Here is a 20,022-nt window from a genome sequence, read left to right as displayed (position 1 = left end):
CTTTCCATCATGAAGGCAATACAGTAATAGATGCTTTTGAATCGTATGGAAAGTAGATGGCAAATTACATAGCATTGCCTTTAATCATGCTATTTTCCTTGGACTTTATATTTGTTAACGCCAGTCTATCATAATACTTATTACATCAGATTGTTTCCTTTTTGAGGCTTCGAAAGTGTCTAGTAGGGACCATAAATTCCTTACGTTACGATGAGCATTTCGACTCTTCGGTTGATTTCATGACTTATGCTTCGCTTTGGTGGAGATTAACCTGCGTTCAAGTGGCTCGCGCTGCCGCAGACCTTTGGCTAATATTGCAAAATTAATAATAATAGCTAAAATGTTAGAAGAAACTTATTTGTTGATTGATACTGATTTACTATAAGATCTTTGATCGTATATGAGCCATGCCTGACATATGCCTGACAATTCAGTTTCCATATTAAGGTTGTAAAAGTATCAGGGACTGAACATTTATTATAATATGATTATGCTTCATTGTTGGCACTTCATAGGCATTCAAAATACAATCGTCTGTCAATCCACTGCTAGATGCGGGTGCTGTAATTCTGATAGATCACATAGCTGTGAGTAACTATGGAAGCGTTATAAGAATTTGCGGTTGAGCCCACCAATGGTCTGCACCTTATTTTTTATTAGATTAGAATTATGATAAAAGCTTGGATTTCAGTAAGCTATTTTCTATAAGTCAAAGAATAACGGCAGGTAAAGAACATAAATGATTAGTTTTGCCAAGAGTAATTGGAGATATATAGACTAATTATCTATATCTGAAATAATTATCAATTAGCATAAGTGAGGATTGATACTGAAATTTAACATGGGAACATCATTCTAGACTGCTGTGTAAGCAATCCATATACTATACTCGATATCAATACCATTAGGCATTCACCCTTAATCCTACTCTCCCCATTTAACTTATAATGAATAAAACACTACATTCGTTCTCACGTACTTATCCACTACATCTCATTTATTGCACATTCACAAAATGGCATTATTAAAGGAATACCAACAACCTGAAAGAAAGTTCATTTCTTTTAAAGTGTGTCTCAAAACAGTGTTCAGCCAATTCGTTTGCCTAAGATTTCATGTTGCGAATAAGCATTGTTTTGCATCGTTTTATTGTTCTGGATAACTTCTCTGCTGGCATTCGATATAGAATTTCTGATCTCCATAATATAGTCCATTGTTTAATTTGTAAGAACTCTATATAAGCAGACAGTTCTTGGCCGACTCGCCGAACTATAGATAGCTATAGCCGGAAGTGAAGACACTATCCTATTGTGTTCGCTTAGGCGCTCATTGTAAAAACTGAACGCAACCAAAAATGATTCATGCTCAATGTTTATTGCGCCAATACATTATGCTTTTATCGGCTGTCTTCTGGTCTAGCCATCTTATATGGTTGGGCTCACATTGTTTGCAATTCGCTTAAAATTAGTGCAATGTCTCACGCCAACATATATGAAATTACGCATGGGATTACAGATACAATTACGAACAGACAGAGATGCATATTTGGTGTTTATTCAGGTGCTACGATGGTAATTACACAAGTTTGTATTTGAGTGCCTAATACTTGTTGTGTGTTGGTAGTGTCATTGTTTGTAATACAGCTTCCCATCAAGTTTGTGCCTCAAACACGACCTATTCACCATATACAACTATCAACTGCATTTTGATAAATTTTGGTGCCTGATAGCACTAGTGTTGTCAAGATTAGTACGTATGATGTATAGACATAGGGCCTATACTGTGCATTGGAATTGAATTGAGAAAGTGAGAGCGAGGAAAACTTGCTTTTAATAACAGTGTAGCGGATAATGTTGCACATAAATTCAACCTCCTGCTTTGGATTTTACAGTAATTAAAGGCCAAATCATTTCAGATGATAAATTCCACATGGTGCGTGAGCTCATGCTATATCTTATAGTGTTTCTCGAACCGATACGAGATCTTAAATCTAAGGAAAATGCCACAGCTTTTGCCACTGGGCTAAATTATCTGCTCCTGTTCTGCTCCGACGGCTATATGCTACATCTATCTGTATTAATTCAATGTAACATGTTGTACAGATCTAGGTGAGTACAATTTGTAATTGCAAATGATTGCGTTTTTTCTATATACCAGGGAAAAAAAAGCATATCTATAAATAAAATTTCATGCCATGTCTTGGATCATGCTTTCAAGTTTATGAGATGCCATTGACGTTAGCTGGCTACTTGGAGATTGCAAATATGCAATGCAAAAGTTTTTTTAATGGAGGTCTTCAATAAAGAAGGAATTTTAATAGGTAAACCAAACCATCGTATCATCTTTCAAAATGAACGAATAAAGAAGGTTTCTCCAAGATATCTTCAAGCATTCAATTTACCAAATATATCAACTTTGTTACACTAAGGAATGAAAAATGTTTTTTTAAACGTACCCTTCAATACACAGCTTGATTAAAGTGGCCTGATTGAATGCAGTAAAATACGTAAACAGTGAGCACAATTAGGAAATTACTACCAAATTTCGGGTTTTGCAACAGGCCCAGTTTTTTAAAGTTTAAAGGGGGATACAGAAGTGGTGAAAAGGAAAGAGGGGCAAGAAGGGGAGAAAGATGTCTTGATTTCATTACTTGAATACCGCTTGATGTACATAGTAGTTATATTTAAGAAAGCATCGAAGATCGCTGCAGCAGGTCCTTGAGTATCCAGGAGCATGTCTCAAATGTTGCTAAGGCAACAAAGTGAATTTGAATTCAGGAACTAAGTTTTGCCTTAACAGCCGCTATACGATTTCATATACGAAAGTTGCGCTAATGAGGAAAATGAAGCCATCAAAACGGATCAAGCTAATCCGCTTCAAGGACAGGCATATCATTCATACGTCGCATACATGCATTCAAAATATGACAAGAGTGTCCGTTTTCATTATCAATTTTATACACTAAACGAAAGATTATCCAGGATACGCTACATTAGAGCAGCTAATTGCATTTCAAATCGTTTCTAAATAGCAATTATACCGGTTTTTATGTAAATATCTTTTTTCTCCTTGTCAACAGGCTCCAGAGCCATTAGCAAAATGCATAAAATACATTAATATGCGCTGTGAAATATTGGGATGATTAACCTCGAGACACATTGCTTAGTAAATCACATAAACCCAAATCTTAAAACTGGCCAGATAATGTTCCATCGAAATGCAGGTACCTGTCATTTGCGAGAAACACGAAAATTGCCTAATCAATGACTAAACATCGTTGGAGACCGAGTAATACATGTTGACATCAGACAAGCAAATGCTGACAGCAGCCATTCATGATGGAAATGTCTCGACATCACTCCGTGTTGACTATCTATCTAGGTTTAGCCGGCATGGAGAAAGTTATAGTATGATATTTACAGCGTGAGAGGGGAGTGTGGAGGGTTGAGCATGTCAACCAACCAACGTGAACCTTAGATTCACTCCTTTTGAGTGAGGGTCTCTTTTCGTCTTTCTCTATGCCGTAACCCCGCTTTGCCCCGAGCTAAATCCACTGTCCTTTTGGGTGTGCAAAGGGCTCTTGGTTCATTATCTTTTTTTTTCTCGTCCTGTCCCCCCTTTCTCTTCTTTGTTTTTTTCTTTGTAACCTTCAAATCTCTTTTATTTTCCATTTTGCATTTTTCACAGAAATTCATCATAACATTCCACACAATTATTGCATGCTATTCTGATTTATTACAGTCATAAATGAGTCCAGATACAAAGCTTATCGCGAGCTTAGTGAATCGCATACTTGTCAGGGTAAATTGAACAGTAACAGAGGCAGCAGCACATAATGAAAGCTTAATTCAAATCTATCAATTTTTACTCTTTTTGGATCTCTAGTTGCCCAGCAACAGTGGAAAGAAATTGGAGGTTTTAGAGAATGATCCACTTGTGAATCAAACGTATGCCTTCATTGTTTGATTGATTGAATCAGGAAACCAAATCACTAACTTGATTTTTTTTTTTTTTTTTGTTTGTGTAGAGGTACAAAGTTATATGATGTATAAAAGTGGGGGTATGAAACTTCGGGGTTGAGCTAATCTCGATTTATGGTTTATTATAGTTGCTGCCTTGATTGAATTATCGAAATTTAGGCTGCCGACAATTACAGTTACCTTGTTGAATCTGCTCGATAGTATCAAGGTACAGCTTCAGTCGTGTCATTTATGAAGCAACGTGAATAATAATAGGACATTAGATGCCATCGAATGAGGAGCAGTTTCCTTATGAAAATTTACAATCTCAATTATTCGTTCTCCGTATGCTATCAGCCTGTATGCAACACCATTGGCAATATGTTCGTGATGTTAGACCAGACAATTCATCAGCAAAAGCAGCTTCAACAGCTGGGGGCTACGAGGGATCGATACATAGTCTAGACAGCTCAACAAATCACAGTAGATGGTCTATAGCAGATGGACCACTGCCAATCGAGATGGAAGATCCACCACCTTTTGATGATTCCATTGCAAAGAGCCTTGTAAATGTTATATCTCGAATCATGCATCAAACAACCATCATGGAAGAGAGAGAATATGGCCAGGCAACAAATCATGTTACGCAGATCACTCGAACTGAATATTACACTGCCAGCAACATTTCTAGAACATCTGCTGACATCGTGCTTGACATTTACAAAGCTTCGAGTAGAGTGATAGCCTATTTGAGTGCTAGTAACTGGAATGTTGTATTTGCAAAGATCAAGACGCGGATTCTGTACCTGTCGACTACTACAGACGAGAACCCAGAAACATCTGATATGCGACTATTGGAATGCTGCTCTTTGAATTCAAAGAGACTCAGCATCGTGCTTTCAGGTAAGCACAATGAAACGAAGTGGGATATCATTTGGGACTAACATGGGCTGCATATGCCATCAGAATTTTGTGCTGGTTTCTCCAATTTGAAAAAGTCGACACAGTTAATTGTGGCTGCCATTCTGAGACGAGCGATTTGGGGGTGGATCGAAACATATCCTGGCGAATTCATGCAACTATGCCAAAGTCAAAAGAAATTAGAAGGAGGTCCAGATGTACTATTCGAAATCTGTTTATCGCTCGCAGACACTACTAGAAAAAAGGCCATCCTATGGCCTTTGCAGACGATGCTCCTCATCCTTTGCCCAGATATTTTATACTCTTCGGCAAATCCAGATGGACACCGCAGCATGAATACTAAAAAGACACTCTTTCTCGCCACACTGAAAAACTCACTAAAACCCGGTCGAATGGCAGAACTAGCAGCCATTTGCTATGTTGACATTTGTAAAGCTGCCACCTATGTTGCAAAATCAGACGCCTCTGCTCTTCGACATATTGTGCCAGATGTGGAAAACGAACTAAGAGGACAGTTGTTTGATCCAGAGAAACCGTTGATTGCAGACAGTTTGATGAGTGGATTAGGTATCATCATTGACCATCGCTCCCTGCTGGCCGATTGCTTGGTGGCCATGTTCCGCTTGAACCCTCGACATGCTCTACGAAGCCTGTTTCCAGCTTGTCTTGATCAACGTGCACCCACCCTGTTCAAAATCAGCTTGGTCAAGGCTTGTTTAGCCATCGCCTCTGAAGAAAATAGACTGCCATGGAACCCTTCTGTCACCGTGTTATACGATTCATTGTCTGGGCCTCTGAGGAAGCTGTTTATCGAATTCGCCAGCAAAGACTACTCAAAAATCGACTCTGGCAGCATTAACTATGGACCCAACTTGCGCAAAAATATTATCAGCAATAATGTCAACGATAAAAAATCCAGAAAAGATGTCGCTCGAGTAGATCAGAACAGTGAGCGTTTAGAATTGATTCTCGACATGTTGCGATTGTATCAGACAGACCCCAAGCTAGCCATCAAGGTATGTTGTTATCTATGGGCTTTCTACAATGGCTCACCTTTTTCGAAATTAGGGTGAAAGTGAGGATCGATTTGAAAAGAACGCACAGGCACTCGTGGCAATTACAAACTGCCTACGAGAAAGCAACCAATATGTCAGAGATGCAGCTGCCATGTGCTTATTCAAGCTTCACTCACCCACCTACATTGTGGAGTGGAGCCCTTCTCCCAACTTTATAGAGTCATTTTGGAAGATTTCATCCCAAATTGTGTTTACACTGGCCAAGCAGCTTTTAGACAATCGTGAGCGGGATGATGGCATCAAGCGACTATTGGAATTGCTTAAAAAGCTGTTTGAATCACGAAACGCTTTCTTGAGAATGCATCAGGTACGGACAGCAGTCAGAATGTAGGATAGATTGACAAGACCTAACTTGATTCTACCATTCAAAGGACACTGCCATGCAAGGATCAGACACACGGGAGAGATTACAAGCATCCATCGGCTTGGAAGTAGCATTGCTAGTCCTGTTATGTTCCTCTGATATCGAGATTTGTACTTCTGCTATTGCTTGCTTCGGCCATATTTGCACAGAATCACAACTTACTGACAGCGCGGATGACCCACACCAAGCTATCCTGATGGTGGTAGAGAATTTGCCCATTTATCAGCAATTGTCAGCCAACAACGGCATTGTTACTGGTAGGAAATCACAACAAAAGCAGATTAGAAAGCTGTTACGCATGATGACGCACTACGCACCTGGCAATCTTGCTGCTTGGGAAGAAGCCTTCAAGCGATGGAAATACATGACACCGTCCATGATGAAGCCTCATGAAGACTCAAAAGACGACATTCAAGAAAGCATCAATATTAGCAACAGCAATGCCAAAAAGGGCGGCCAAGCATGGCATGACAAGCTTCGAAACCCTACCTCATCATCCAACAGACAAACCCACTCATTCACCGTGGTCAATCGGCCAGAGACAAATGCCTTCAACGAGGACGACAAGTCGTCAGAGTGGCAAAACTATGCAGGCTTTTTGGCTGCTTTGGGTGGCATCTGTTTGATGGCAGACTCCACACCCACAACACCCACATCTCCAGCAACACCTCGTGGCGGTTTCAACGAGCAATCTGCCTTTAGACGCATTTCAGCACCCACTGAATCTTCTGCTATGGTCAACAAGTTTGTGGTGGATATGGTAGATCTGCTGTTGTGTGATAATATCATTGTGCGTGAGTGGGTCAAGGAGATTTTGGGCACTGATCTCTCACCTGCTCTGTATCCCATGCTGTTCCGTTACATGGAGACGGTGTTGGCAAAGTACTTTGGCCCTGATGGAGATCCCATTTGCAGTGGTAGAAACACCTTGTTTGTAGAGCAAGCCATCAGTGTGCTGAAGCTAGTTTTGGATCGTATGGAAGACTCGCCCGAAAACCTCTTGACAGTTGATTTTAGCAGCCTCATCAACCAGTACGCCAAATACCTGAACAAACTTGGCAGTGGACAATCTGCTCTCAAGATCAAGATCAAATTCTGTCAGCTCACCGAGGTGTTGATGATGAAGAAGGACAAGGTCACTCTGCGTCAAGAGTTCAGATTAAGAAACAAGTTGCTTGAAATCATTGTGGAGTGGACCAGCGATTTCTCCTTGGTAAGTACGACATTGCGTAGAGTGCTGAATGTTGTTTTACTGATATCGGGACTAGAAACCCGAATCCTCCTCTGGCCAATACTCTTCATTCGAAGTAACTCAAAGCGAGAAACTGCACAGAGAGCTTGATTTGGCCTGTCTAAGCACTATTGTGGGGCTGTTGCACCAACTGCCACTGCAATCAGCCGACCCTGTACACGAGGCTGACTCGACGCCCATCAAAAGTCGCATCTTCTTCAAGTATTTCACCTTTTTCCTCAAGCTACTGAACAGATGCCGAGACTCAGAGACGGAGTCTGACAACTCGATTCATCGCCTTCGACACCCAGAGCTGATGTCGCATGCTACCAATGGAAAGGTATGTCATGATGCATATTTGAAATGCTTGTGCGCTAAGCTGTTGAGTCTTTTTTAGAACAAGGAGAACATGTCGACCTATTTGGCTCCCTTAAAGGAGAGCACCATCCTTGCCATGTCAAATCTATTAAGTGCAAATGTAGATGCTGGCCTCAAGTATTCCCTCTCCATGGGCTATCATGACGATCCTCAAATGCGAACTGCCTATATGAAGGTGCTGACAAACATCCTCAATCAAGGTACAGAGTTTGAGACATTGGCAGAGACCGTAATTACAGATCGGTACGAAAAGCTAGTGGATGTAAGTAGCGCTTGTCTCTTTTTTTTTTCCAAAGTATATCATCTCATGCGTCTGCGTTATAGATGCTGGTAGGCGTTGATCTCAACATTGCTCTTTCTCTCTGTGATGTGTGTCCTGCTTCGGATATTGAAGATGCTGCAAACGCGTTGCTGGCATGCTTCTCTTCAAGGGGAAAATCCTTGGTTTTGCTCAAGGCTGTGATTCAAAAAGAAGTGCAAAATACAGGTAAGACGGCCCCATGTGAAACTGCTGAGATCGCATGTATTAACATGGTCATGAAATAGATAGCGAAACCGAATTGCTGAGACGCACAAGTATTGCCACACGATTGCTATCCGTATTCGCAAAGCAAAATGGAGCCGACTATGTACGATCTGTACTTCAGCCCGTGTTTACCAAACTGGCTGAGAAACCTTTGGAAGAACGTACCTTTGAGCTTGATCCCTCCAAGGTAGGCAGCGGTGAAGATGTGTCTCGCAATAAGCAGAATGTGGTGAGTGCTACGGAGATGTTCCTGAATGCCATCTGTGCTTCAGCCAATGAGGCACCTCGTGCATTCCGAGAAGTGTGTCATTGCATTTTAACATCTGTGCGTGAGCGGTATCCTGAAGCTAAATACACGGCAGTGGGTGCCTTTATCTTTTTGCGTTTCTTTTGTCCAGCCATTGTATCACCTGAATCTGAGGGTCTGATCAAGCCGAATGTGGTGGTGTCTCGAGACATGAAGCGTGGTCATTTGATTGCTACCAAAGTGATCCAAAACCTGGCCAACAATGTGCTCTTTGGTGCCAAAGAGACCTACATGATCGTATTGAACGACTTTTTGACCAGCAACATTTACAAGGTGACAAGCTTTTTGCGCGAGATCTCGAATGTGCCAGCACCCAGCATGAGCTCCAACACGCCACCACCTATGGAGCGCACACACAGTCTCAGTGTCAAGAGTGACACAACCAGCGTGATCAGTGCCATCAGCACTACTGATGATGCTTTGCTTGAAGTACGACCCATGGAAGAAAAGGACTATAGCTGTTTGCATCGTGTGCTGTTTGACAATATGGAGCGCATCTCAAGAGAGCTGACTACGCGTAGAATGCGACAATATGCAGATCAAGACAGTGCCTCTCAATGGAAACGCCAATTTGACAAGTTTTCCAACTTGCTCGCCCAGTTGGGACGACCACCCGAGATTTCCAAGCAGGAATTCAGCGGGTTGAGAAGCTACACATTTGCAGCTGCCAACCAGTTGTATGCTGAATTCATGCGAAGAAATAGCCATCGTAGTGTCGAGTCTATTGTGTCTAAAAACATCTTTTACGAGGGTGGTGTCTCCAAGTCGAACCGACCTGTGTTTTACTTTATTGCGAGAAACATCATTGCAGATAGCATTGATTTCGAACTGATGGTGTACCATATTTTGCAGGTAAGCCTTGTTACTGAGATTTATGTTGTGCCCGTGATTCACCATGATGTTGTTTAGACCATGGAGCGCGCATCCAACAAAAGCTTGGAGGTGGTGATTGATATGACCTTGTTCAGTGCTGCCAATGAGATCCCCACACAATACGTCAGTCAGATTTTGCAGTTGCTGCCATTTGATGCATCCGACAACATTGCTACCATCCTGGTCTACAATCCCAATTCTCATTTGCGCAAATACGTCAAGAAATTGCCTCGCCCTCTCTCGCACAAGATGACCAAACGCACCTTCTTTGCTATTACATTGGCTGAACTGTATGAATACATTAATCCTAGTGAAGTTCGTTTGCCCAAATCAACTAGTAAGTTGTCTTACACATACGGAAATTGGAGACTATATGACTAACACAAACATCACACAGCGTCTCTGGACACTGAGCAATGCCATGTATTCCATCCAGTCAACCGCCTGTCGCAATACAAAATGAACATTCCCATTACCATCAAGGTCAGCTCAGAATACGTGCAAGTCATGACTGTGCGCAAGCAAGAGTTCTTGTACGGCGTCTCCACAGTCATCAACGATGTGTTCTTGATCTCTGAAATAGACGATATCACCATTGTACCCAATGCTCGCAACCAGGAGACTGCCAATGAATTCCACTTTAAATACAACAAGGGCAAGTCGCACCATGTATTCACTTCCATGAAGCGTGAAGGCATTGTGAATGTAAGTGTGTTGGTCAGAGCGTGAATACGTACATTCAAGTGCTAAACCACAGTTAAATTAGACTATCCGCCACAACAGAAGAAGACTGGAGATGGCTAAACCAAGCAACATGTCGGAGAGAACCATTAGACCAAACGATGTGCCCGGCAGACTTCTCAACATGGCGCTCTTGAACATTGGCAGCGTCGATCCCAGTCTAAGACTTGCTGCGTACAACCTGTTGTATGCCATCAGTATTACTTTCCACTTTGAAGTCGGCAATCAACTATTGGACGCAAGAGATCTCTGTCTTCCTGCCAACAGTACTGCGTTCATCGTCAATATCAGTGAAAAGATTGCACAGAATCAACAAAATCTGACACTCGAGTTCCTTAGCGAGTGCTTTATTGGCTTTCAAAAGTCCAGCGAACCACTGCGATACCTGTGCTTGGACTACATGATGCCCTGGTTGCCAAATCTCTCTAAATTCTGTCAGAATTCAAGCGTGGAAAATGACAAGGATACGTTGAAAACAAAGGAAGTGTTGAGAAATCTGATTGATCTGACAGTAGCTCGTACAGATGTAAGTTGTAGCAGCATCAGCTATACTATTCATCCAGGATACTGACACACTACTTGCATAGATGTATAAGCTTGTGCAAGCCAAAATCTGGAAGACCATTGGCCAAATCGACGATATTCTCAACCTGGTATTGGATTCCTTTATTCAGTTCTCTATTGAAAACGGCGTAGGCTCACCTCAAGCAGAAGCCATGGCTGACACATTTGTCACATTATCCAACATTGCCGTGCGAGGCAAAGTAGTGGCCAGACTACGTAAAGTATTACAAAAGACATCGTTCAAACCCTCCAGATCACTGACGGACCATTGGACCTGGAATGAGATTGCCATCCTCATTCGTTTTGTACTGATGCTTTCCTTCAATAACCGTGGCCCTGTCAAAAGCTATGTGCCTGAAATTTTCCATATCGTGTCTCTAGTTGTGGGTGTGGGTCCTACCATCATTCGTGCGTCTGTGCATGGACTCGTTGTCAATATCATTCAATCATTGTGTACCACCATGCCAATCCAAGATGCTAATGTCAAGAAGCTGCAGTTGGTGTTGAGCGAAATATCAGATACAAAGTACCGTCTCTTGTTCGGTCTGTTCAAACCACACGCCAATGCTTTCACCATCAGCCAGGACACGTTGACTGATGTGTCAGAGCCTATTCCACTTTTGGCTTTGGAAACCATCGTCAACAATTTGCTTGAAGTCATCACCTACAGTGCTCCTTCAGCAGGTAAGTCAGACACTCGTTTTAGATGCATAGACGCTGATAGGCAGCTTTTTAGATATGGCAAATGCTTGGAGAGCCAGGTGGATGAGTTTAGTAGCCAGCACAGCTTTCCAGTTCAATCCTGCTATTCAGCCTCAAGCATTCGTTGTTCTCGGCTGTCTTGGCAGAGAAGAGGTCGATGATGACCTGTTGTATCAAATTTTGGTTGCTTTGCGAGGTGCCCTAGCTATCTTTAATGAGTCTGATCCCAACTTGGTGCTTAGTATCATGATGTGCCTAAAGAACATTGTCGAAAGCTTGCCCTCTGACTCAAGATATCTGCTGCCTCTCTTCTGGATAGCCATTGCTCTGGTTGAAATTAACAATGGGCCCACCTTTGCCATGGCCATTGAACTACTGCTGGCTATTCTTCGTGCTCTGGACGCGGACGAGTACTTTACAGGCGATAGCGTGGTGGACATCTTACTGGCTGCGCGTGAACCTTTGGTAGATGTGGCTCGTAAATTGGATCGACTGTGTGGTGTCAACTTTGACTCCCACTTTTCATTCGCCATTGCCAGCATCTTTTTGAAGGGATTACGTTACAACAATGCCAAAGAGATTATCTTCCAAGGTTTGACTACCTTCCTGGATATTGAATGCAAGCATGCAGACAACATGAACATCGTGGATTCCCAAAACCTGGGCTACCTTGCTGGTTTACTACCTATTGCTGTCAAAAATGAAGCGCTAAAGGAGGTATTGCGTTTGGCTGGTTTAAGCGATCCCGATTTCGATTTTGCCGAAGATGACGATGATGGTACAGGTGAATTCAACGCAAATTATCAGGGCGTTTTTAATCGATTGGACATCAATGATGAAACCTCGGCCTTGTTGTTCATCTCCATGCTGGCCACTCAGCTACAAATGGTGGAGAATACAAATGAAAGGCTCTTTTTGTATGGATTACTTGCTGAAGCTGCTAGCTCCATGCCTGAGATCTTCTCTGTTGTGTAAGTATTCAATGATGGATATTGACGCATACCAGAAAACTAATCAAATCATTGCAATAGATATGATGCACTGTTACCCAAAATGAATCAAATTGTATTGAGCAGCACGAGCCAGCCCATTATTGAATCTGTCAAATCCATTCTCTTGATGGCCTGTTCTGATGCTTCGTTCAGTGATGCTTCACGAAAAGCCAATCCTAGCCAAAAGGCCTTGCTGGAGCGTGTAGGTTTCTCTGCGCTAGGCGATCCTACGTTTGGTGCCACCTCTATCAATGTCTTGCAAAATGCTAAACTCGCAAGTGAAATCATTGAATTGATCATTGCTTAAAAAACATTGTATAGATTGACTCTAAAAATTAATATATTCCCCCCTCACCTTTATATATACATTATTCACTCTTATTGCCATTTCCCCCAACCACTTTTATATGTTTGTTTCGACATACGTTTTTTCTTTTTCTATATCTAATCTCTTTTTCAAATTTATAACTAATACATAAAATATACTCTCTATTGTTCTTTCAAGTCAACCATATGGCAATTAATGAATGAGACCTGTTTACCGTGAGTTTTGGGCGGACATTCGTAGTTGAATGGCACTACCTTTCGCGGTATGCATCGTAGTATGGTGCGTTGATGAGAACATCTCTATATGTCATAACGCTATATTTGTAATATCACATTTGATACCTATGTAATGAGGTTTAATGATTCATACATTGCCAGTCTGGATTAAGTGAACAAGAGCCATATGCAAGTTTGATGATATGATACTTTGGCCGATAAATGGGCTACATCATCACATGTACTAAATAATAATAATAATAATAAAAACGTTATGAATCTTTCTTCTGTTTGTCTTCTCCAGCTGCGATTATACTTGGTTAGAACTCGGCAGGTCAAAATCTCTTAGAGGTTACTAAGAATCTGCATTCTCATCTGAGATTTCATATGGAGCCTTGAAAGCCTTTTTCAAATTTGGAGGTTGTACATCGCTGCAAGCGTTAATTTACTAGTACTCTTGCTTGGCTGAACACTACACTCAGCAGTTATTCTGCAAAGCGTCAGATCCCAAATCAAATAGATTAACAAAATCAAAGCACAATACAAAGCGAGACATTACAGCGTAAAGTAGTCGCCCGTTTATTAGCTGATGTTGAGGCATTGCGATTATCCACAAAGTCAATAGGACTTTTTTGAGTGAAAGAAGGAGCAAGGTATCAATAGCTTAAATGGAATCAAGCGTATTAAACCTCTGGACGAAATTAAAGGTACACCACAGGATATGAAACGTGCTTTGGTACAAATCATATATACGTTTATCACAAAATACAGGCATCAGCAGCGTCGTCTTCTCAAATAGCGCCTCCATCACAAAGCAATAAGAATTTCATGCTATTTGCCCCAAAAGACATTCAAAACACCATACCGAAAAATAGCCATGTTGAACTGCTTAAAATATCCAGACAATTCAAATGAAAGCATACTTCAGGGCAAAGAAAGCCAAGATCTTTATCAATGGAGGCCTACATGAAATCCTGTAAGTAAAGCCATTTCTTTTATGTAACAAGCTACAGTAGTCGCAGTATTTATGGCCGTCCTGTAGAAGGCTATGCGGGAAATAATGCTGCAGATCTTCAAAAACTTTTTCTTAACATGGATTTATCTTGTTCATCCATTGAGATCGTACGATAAAGGATATTTTCATACGCAGGTTTCAATTTCTCTCCCATCTCCATCTTATCAATATGGCTGTTGTCCATTTTCTCCTCCTCTACCCTGAAGAAATAAATAAAGGAAGTTTATTAGAGAAGTGTCAAATTAATATATGTGATTGTCTGTTTTAGTAAATCCACGAATGTGACTTGTTTTTGCAGCAGTCACGCGCATCGTTTAATGCTATGCTGGAAATATGGCCAAAGAAACCTCATCAAGAAACTAGCCTTAAATACCGCGACTACTGCTATTTCATTACATCTTTTATTATACAACGTATTGTCAAGCACAAAGAATAAAAGGATTTGTGGAATTTGAGGCTTGATAGACTAAAATTCACGGAAAAAAAAGAATAAAAAAACAGTAATGTCAACTTGATAAAGGTATATTTTATTATCAAACTGACAGGTGTAAAGTAAACTGAAGTCTCTCTACTGGCCAGGTAGATGATCCTGTGGAATTTGAGGCTTTACAGACTAAAATTCACGGAAAAAAAAGAATAAAAAAACAGTAATGTCAACTTGATAAAGGTATATTTTATTATCAAACTGACAGGTGTAAAGTAAACTGAAGTCTCTCTACTGGCCAGGTAGATGATCCTTCTTATATACTATAACAATGGATAAAAGTTCTATTAATTAGATTGATGACAAATAAGTCAACTCAGATCAACTAATGTCTAATCATGCTAAAAGACAACTCCAGCAAGCTAATCATGATTTAGCTCTGTCTGGATGAATAATTAGTCTCTCATCCGAAGTACCCTGATCTATCCTTTCTATAAGGATAATTAATATCGATCTAGTAGCATGTATCCGATAGGTACAGTCTTCTTAGTCTATATTAATAGTACATACAGTAGTCGCTCTTCTGTATAAGGCTACTTTTTTGGCGGGGTTTTTTTAGCCTTATTGCCCGCATAGCCTTAACTGACGCGCGTGACTTCTGTCAAAAAAAGTCGTGCGCGTAGGATCTATTACTATAATAGTTGATCGAATAAATCAATTTGACACCTCCCCAGTAACATTCATTTATCTGTTTATTTTACTTCTATTGAACGTAATATCCTATCATGTGCCTTAATCAAAGATCAAGAGGTCGCCTCACAATCGAGCAAAAGTATCGCATTATTATGCACAACATGCACTTTCCTAATCTGACGCAAATGCAACTCGGTCAATGGGCTCAAAAGGAATTCAACCTTCATCACTCAGTCAAGCAAAAAACTGTATCGAACGTCTTGAATTCACAGGACAAGGTGATCAAAGCTTACGAAGGAGGAAATTTGAAGAGAAAAAGCAGCAGAGCCTTGACGATGCCACAATTGGACAATGACATTTTGGAGTACATTCAAGCCATGAATGCAAAATCTCTTCCTGTCAATCGTGGAACTATTGCAGCTTTTGCAAAAGTAGTCGCACACAGAAAGTACCGCATGCATGAATTGCCAAAGAATAAGCAAATCCATTTCTCAGATGGATGGCTAACCGATGTTTTCAAGAGAATTGGTGTCAAGTCAAGACATTTATATGGTGAAAAAAGCTCAGTCGACTTAACATCATCTAAGATTGTCGAAGAACTCAGAAAGATTGAAGAATTGTTGGAGCCATATGATCCCAAAGATATTCTCAACTTTGATGAAACTGGCTTATACTACGAGCAACAACCAACTCGCACCATTTGTCAGGAACCTTTAGGTGGATCAAAGAAAAGCAAGAACAGATTCACAGTTGGACTAATCACCAACTATGATGGATCCTATAAAGGGCACCCCATTGTAATTGGGAAACGAAAGACACCAAAGGCAGCAAACAAAAAACCTGCTTTGTACAGAAGAACCACCAACATCGGGCAATCCCATTATGTGGAGTACCATTCATCTCCCAATGCATGGATGAACACCGACATCTTTAGGAAGTACATCAAACGTTTGAATGCGTCTTTCGTTTACGCCGGAAGAAAAGTTGCTCTCTTGGTTGACAATGCTTCAGTGCATAAATTGAAAGAAGAATTCAGCAATATTAAGTTGATTTTCCTTCCAGCAAACACAACAAGCAAGTTGCAGCCTTTGGATGCCGGTAAATCAACAAATTTCATTGATATCCGTACTCATCTCTAATCACACACTCGATAGGAATCATTGCGAACTTCAAGGCTCAGTTTCGTTGGCACCAATACTACAGGGCAGTGAACAAGTATCTTGCTGGGGTAAGCCTTGATCTTACCGAGGAATACAGAATGGATGAGGTGGATGCTCTGTATTTTCTTGCTGATTCTTGGATCAAAGTTAAGCCTCAAACAATCCAAAATTGCTGGGATCATACGAAGATCCTTGATTTTTAAGTTTGCTCAGAGACAGAGAGTCGACTCGGAGGATGTACTCCCATCTTTCGAGCTACCTTTAGACGATGATCTAGTCAGCCAGTTGAACGAAATCATCCCTGAACTTCCTGGAAACAGAAGTAATGATGGGGTTCAATTGGTAACTGAAGTAAACGACTTGGATCTAAATGCAGATGAGTCTGATGCAATCGTTTTTAATCCCGTGATTGTTGAATTTGAGGATGGCGATGATGTTACCCATGGATCACAAGAGCTTGAGGTAGAGGAAGAACCAGTAGAGATTTACGATGTTGATACGAAGGAGATAAGAGAGAAGTTGAAGCATGCGTATGAAACTATCTTGTACCATACCATCCCAATGGATGAAAAAGAAAAGTCTATGCTGAAAACTATCCGTAGGAATCTGAACGATATCAGATCGGAGGAAGTAGCAGAGAAAAATCAAACAGATTTACGTGATTATTTTGTTTAAATGTGTTATTTTTCAATAAAAGCTATATATTTTTCATTATCTGATTGGCCTTAAATTCAATCTCAGCGATCACCACTATGAAATAAGGCTAAAATTTTTAGAATCTGTAGCCTTATATAAAATTAGGCTATTAAGGCTAAATAGCTGGTAAAAAAAAAACCTGAAAAATTTCAGCCTTATTCCCCGCATAGCCTTATATAGGACGGCCTTATATAGAGCGACTACTGTATCTGAAGTCCATATCTTCTCATGATCATAGTATAAATCGATATCGTACATCTAATTCAGTGCACATACAGTTTATATCTAAATCTGGTAACTGGATGAACTGTCGGAATGCAGATCATAGTGGATGTATTCCACAGGATTATTATTTGTAGCTTATAAAAAATGTTCAATATTATAAAAACAAGAAAAGACTTATTTGAATAAGATCAGACACAAAAACTAAAAATTTATTGACGAAGACAAGAGTTATTCTATTTATACTAAGTTCTGAATGCCAAAGTAGCAATTTATCTTGTACAACGCTTATCACATCTGGTGAACCTCAGCATTTAGATAGCTGAGATGCACTTCACTTATCATAGCTTGTCCATGTTGTTGCACAACACAGACATATCTACCCATCAAGAATACCTTAATCTTTATAGACAGTTGTAGCCCTTCTAACACAACAATAAGCATGCATCTTTACTTTAGTATTTTTAAATGGTTTTTTGATGTACATTTGAGCGCTTTCATTAATAGATCCAAATAGCATGAATTTGAACGAGTGCTATTTGATGAACTTTGGTTTTCAATTAAGTTACGTTTGGGTGGCTATTTCATTACACATGGATTGCTTGTTGCATACAAGCATGCATCTTAGGCTACATTCACTTTCTCCTCAAGCCACCTTTTACAGTGTAGCAGCATAGATGATGTTTATCGTATCACATCACATCTATGTCTACAAGTCCAGTCAATTGTGTGTGCACAGGTGCCTCAGGAACTACAATACATTCAATCTCCCCAATGTCAAGATATCGAGATTCACCTACACTACATGAAACATATCGACTTAGGTGGCCTCTCAACAAGCTATACCAACAATCCATAAGGCCCCAGTGGCCTGCTATTTATATACCATCTCAACGTAGTAGTCATTGACCAGGGATCTATCATATTTAAGCAAGCTAGATGCCCTGTAATAAAGACGCTCTTTGCTTTTCGTTTTAGATACAGTTGACAACTGATTATTATCATCGACTGTTATTACGAATTCATCATATGTGATGCATTCTACGCCATAATCCATCACACTTCACATGATCCAGCACATCAACATCTCGTCGGTTTCTACATACATTGCAAAGCACACATCAAACCATAGTCTACACGCACTACATGACACATCAAATAGTCATCCTACTGGTTGACTATTACTGAAACAACGCCACTCACTGCAATGACAAGAACGGACTACAACTACATCTATCTCTAGATTGTCTACACATATCATTAACAACAATCTACTGGATCGTCACACTTGAATTTACAACTTAGGATCTAACATTCAGAAAGATATAAAAAGGACCATGCATCTCATTTAATAAACGATCATCTTGATTTTGCACACAGTGGAAAGCTGATACTTTATTGTACATTTCATTTGTGTGGTTTTAGCTATTCAACAAGGTGTTGAATACATCAACATGTAATGATTAAGTCTATAAAATAAATTCAGGGCGTTGTATGACGCATGCTGGCAGACAGAAAGAATCTTATATGCGCTACCGGAGCAAAATTTAGCTTTGAGCTATTGACGTTAGGCAATTTGCTCGGAGCCGATCTTTTCGGCAATTTAGGTCCGTAAAACCATTTAGAACCAGTTTCATTATAATCTCCTGGTATCGAATCTTTTAATACAGGATCTGTGGGTATCATGAATCTCTATTCGCTCGACTTTGATACGAAATTTTGTTGCTTGCTTCCCCCAATTGTGCTGACACCGAATCAGCCTGTCTGGCTTCAGCCATTTCTCTTTAAATATGGGTGTTGTTTACGACTAGATATGGCATCTCTGTTGTGGACAGCTACCATCAAAAGCGTTCTACTAATCTGATAAGCATCTCATTTAATCTAAGAAAGTTATTAGATTCAAATTTGCACAACATCATTGATGTTCTAGGTATGAAACTACTGTCTTCGCACATTTCAAAAAGAGAAACCTGAGCCTTAGAATCAGAATAAAAGCGTCAATCACTTAGGTGTTGGGTTTCATACAATGCAGAACATCAGAGACGTCATACAAAACTGTAATTCACTTACTTTTTCGGCAACTCAACCTAATATGCCTTATTTTCAAGTCAAATTCTGTCCAAATTTAGCCATTTTGAAGCACGAATAACTCATTCTACAAAGCGTTGTGGACGCTTGGAATACCGCCAAGCGACTCCTGTTTGTCACACCTTACTCACTGATGCTTTATTTCAAAATTTTTTGGGCCATTGCAAATCCATGGAGATTCTCATTTTCTTCATGTGTACTAGTAAGGGAAAATTCTTGAAAATCAAATGATCGCGTTTTTCGCCCCAAAAATGAAGACTTTCCCTTTAATACATATACAGTCAAATTAATTGTAAAGACGGAATGCAACACTGGAAACTCTTTCTATGGTATTTTTGTATGTAAAATTTTGACATTTTGGCGAAAGACATGTTTTCATATTTTTGCGAATTGCTCATTACTTTCAGTCTAAAAACTTAATGTAATTGGTACCATTAGATGCGGCTTCTTTAGTCCTCTAAAGATGTATTAGGAAGTTGGGTGTGGCAACGAGAGTTCTCATAGTCAAATATGGCAAAAACGTTCAAAGGATGTCAAATCAAGTCAA

At 40.2% G+C, this 20,022-nt stretch overlaps 2 protein-coding genes across 2 annotated transcripts; both read left to right on the top strand.

Moving 5' to 3' along the window:
- Nucleotides 1-4,243: 4,243 nt before the first annotated feature.
- Nucleotides 4,244-12,941, top strand: ATC70_012584 (Arrestin_C domain-containing protein; the record flags this gene model as incomplete). The annotated part of the gene is made up of 14 exons (XM_064831755.1): nt 4,244-4,862; nt 4,926-5,896; nt 5,949-6,263; nt 6,328-7,533; nt 7,589-7,891; nt 7,949-8,191; nt 8,254-8,416; nt 8,476-9,614; nt 9,672-9,972; nt 10,033-10,340; nt 10,402-10,902; nt 10,964-11,624; nt 11,677-12,613; nt 12,674-12,941. The coding sequence occupies 14 exons, from the start codon at nt 4,244-4,246 to the stop codon at nt 12,939-12,941; spliced, it is 7,935 nt and encodes a 2,644-aa protein (XP_064678035.1).
- A 2,460-nt stretch (nt 12,942-15,401) lies between these two features.
- ATC70_012583 (uncharacterized protein) lies at nt 15,402-17,144 on the top strand (the record flags this gene model as incomplete). Its single annotated transcript, XM_064831754.1, has 3 exons — nt 15,402-16,407; nt 16,464-16,537; nt 16,617-17,144. The coding sequence occupies 3 exons, from the start codon at nt 15,402-15,404 to the stop codon at nt 17,142-17,144; spliced, it is 1,608 nt and encodes a 535-aa protein (XP_064678034.1).
- Between the last annotated feature and the right edge of the window lie 2,878 nt (nt 17,145-20,022).

The sequence above is a fragment of the Mucor velutinosus genome (genome assembly GCF_035048745.1).
Source record: "Mucor velutinosus strain NIH1002 chromosome Unknown tig00001569, whole genome shotgun sequence".
Taxonomy (NCBI): Eukaryota; Fungi; Mucoromycota; class Mucoromycetes; order Mucorales; family Mucoraceae; genus Mucor; species Mucor velutinosus.
This window is presented reverse-complemented; position numbering and strand designations above follow the sequence as displayed.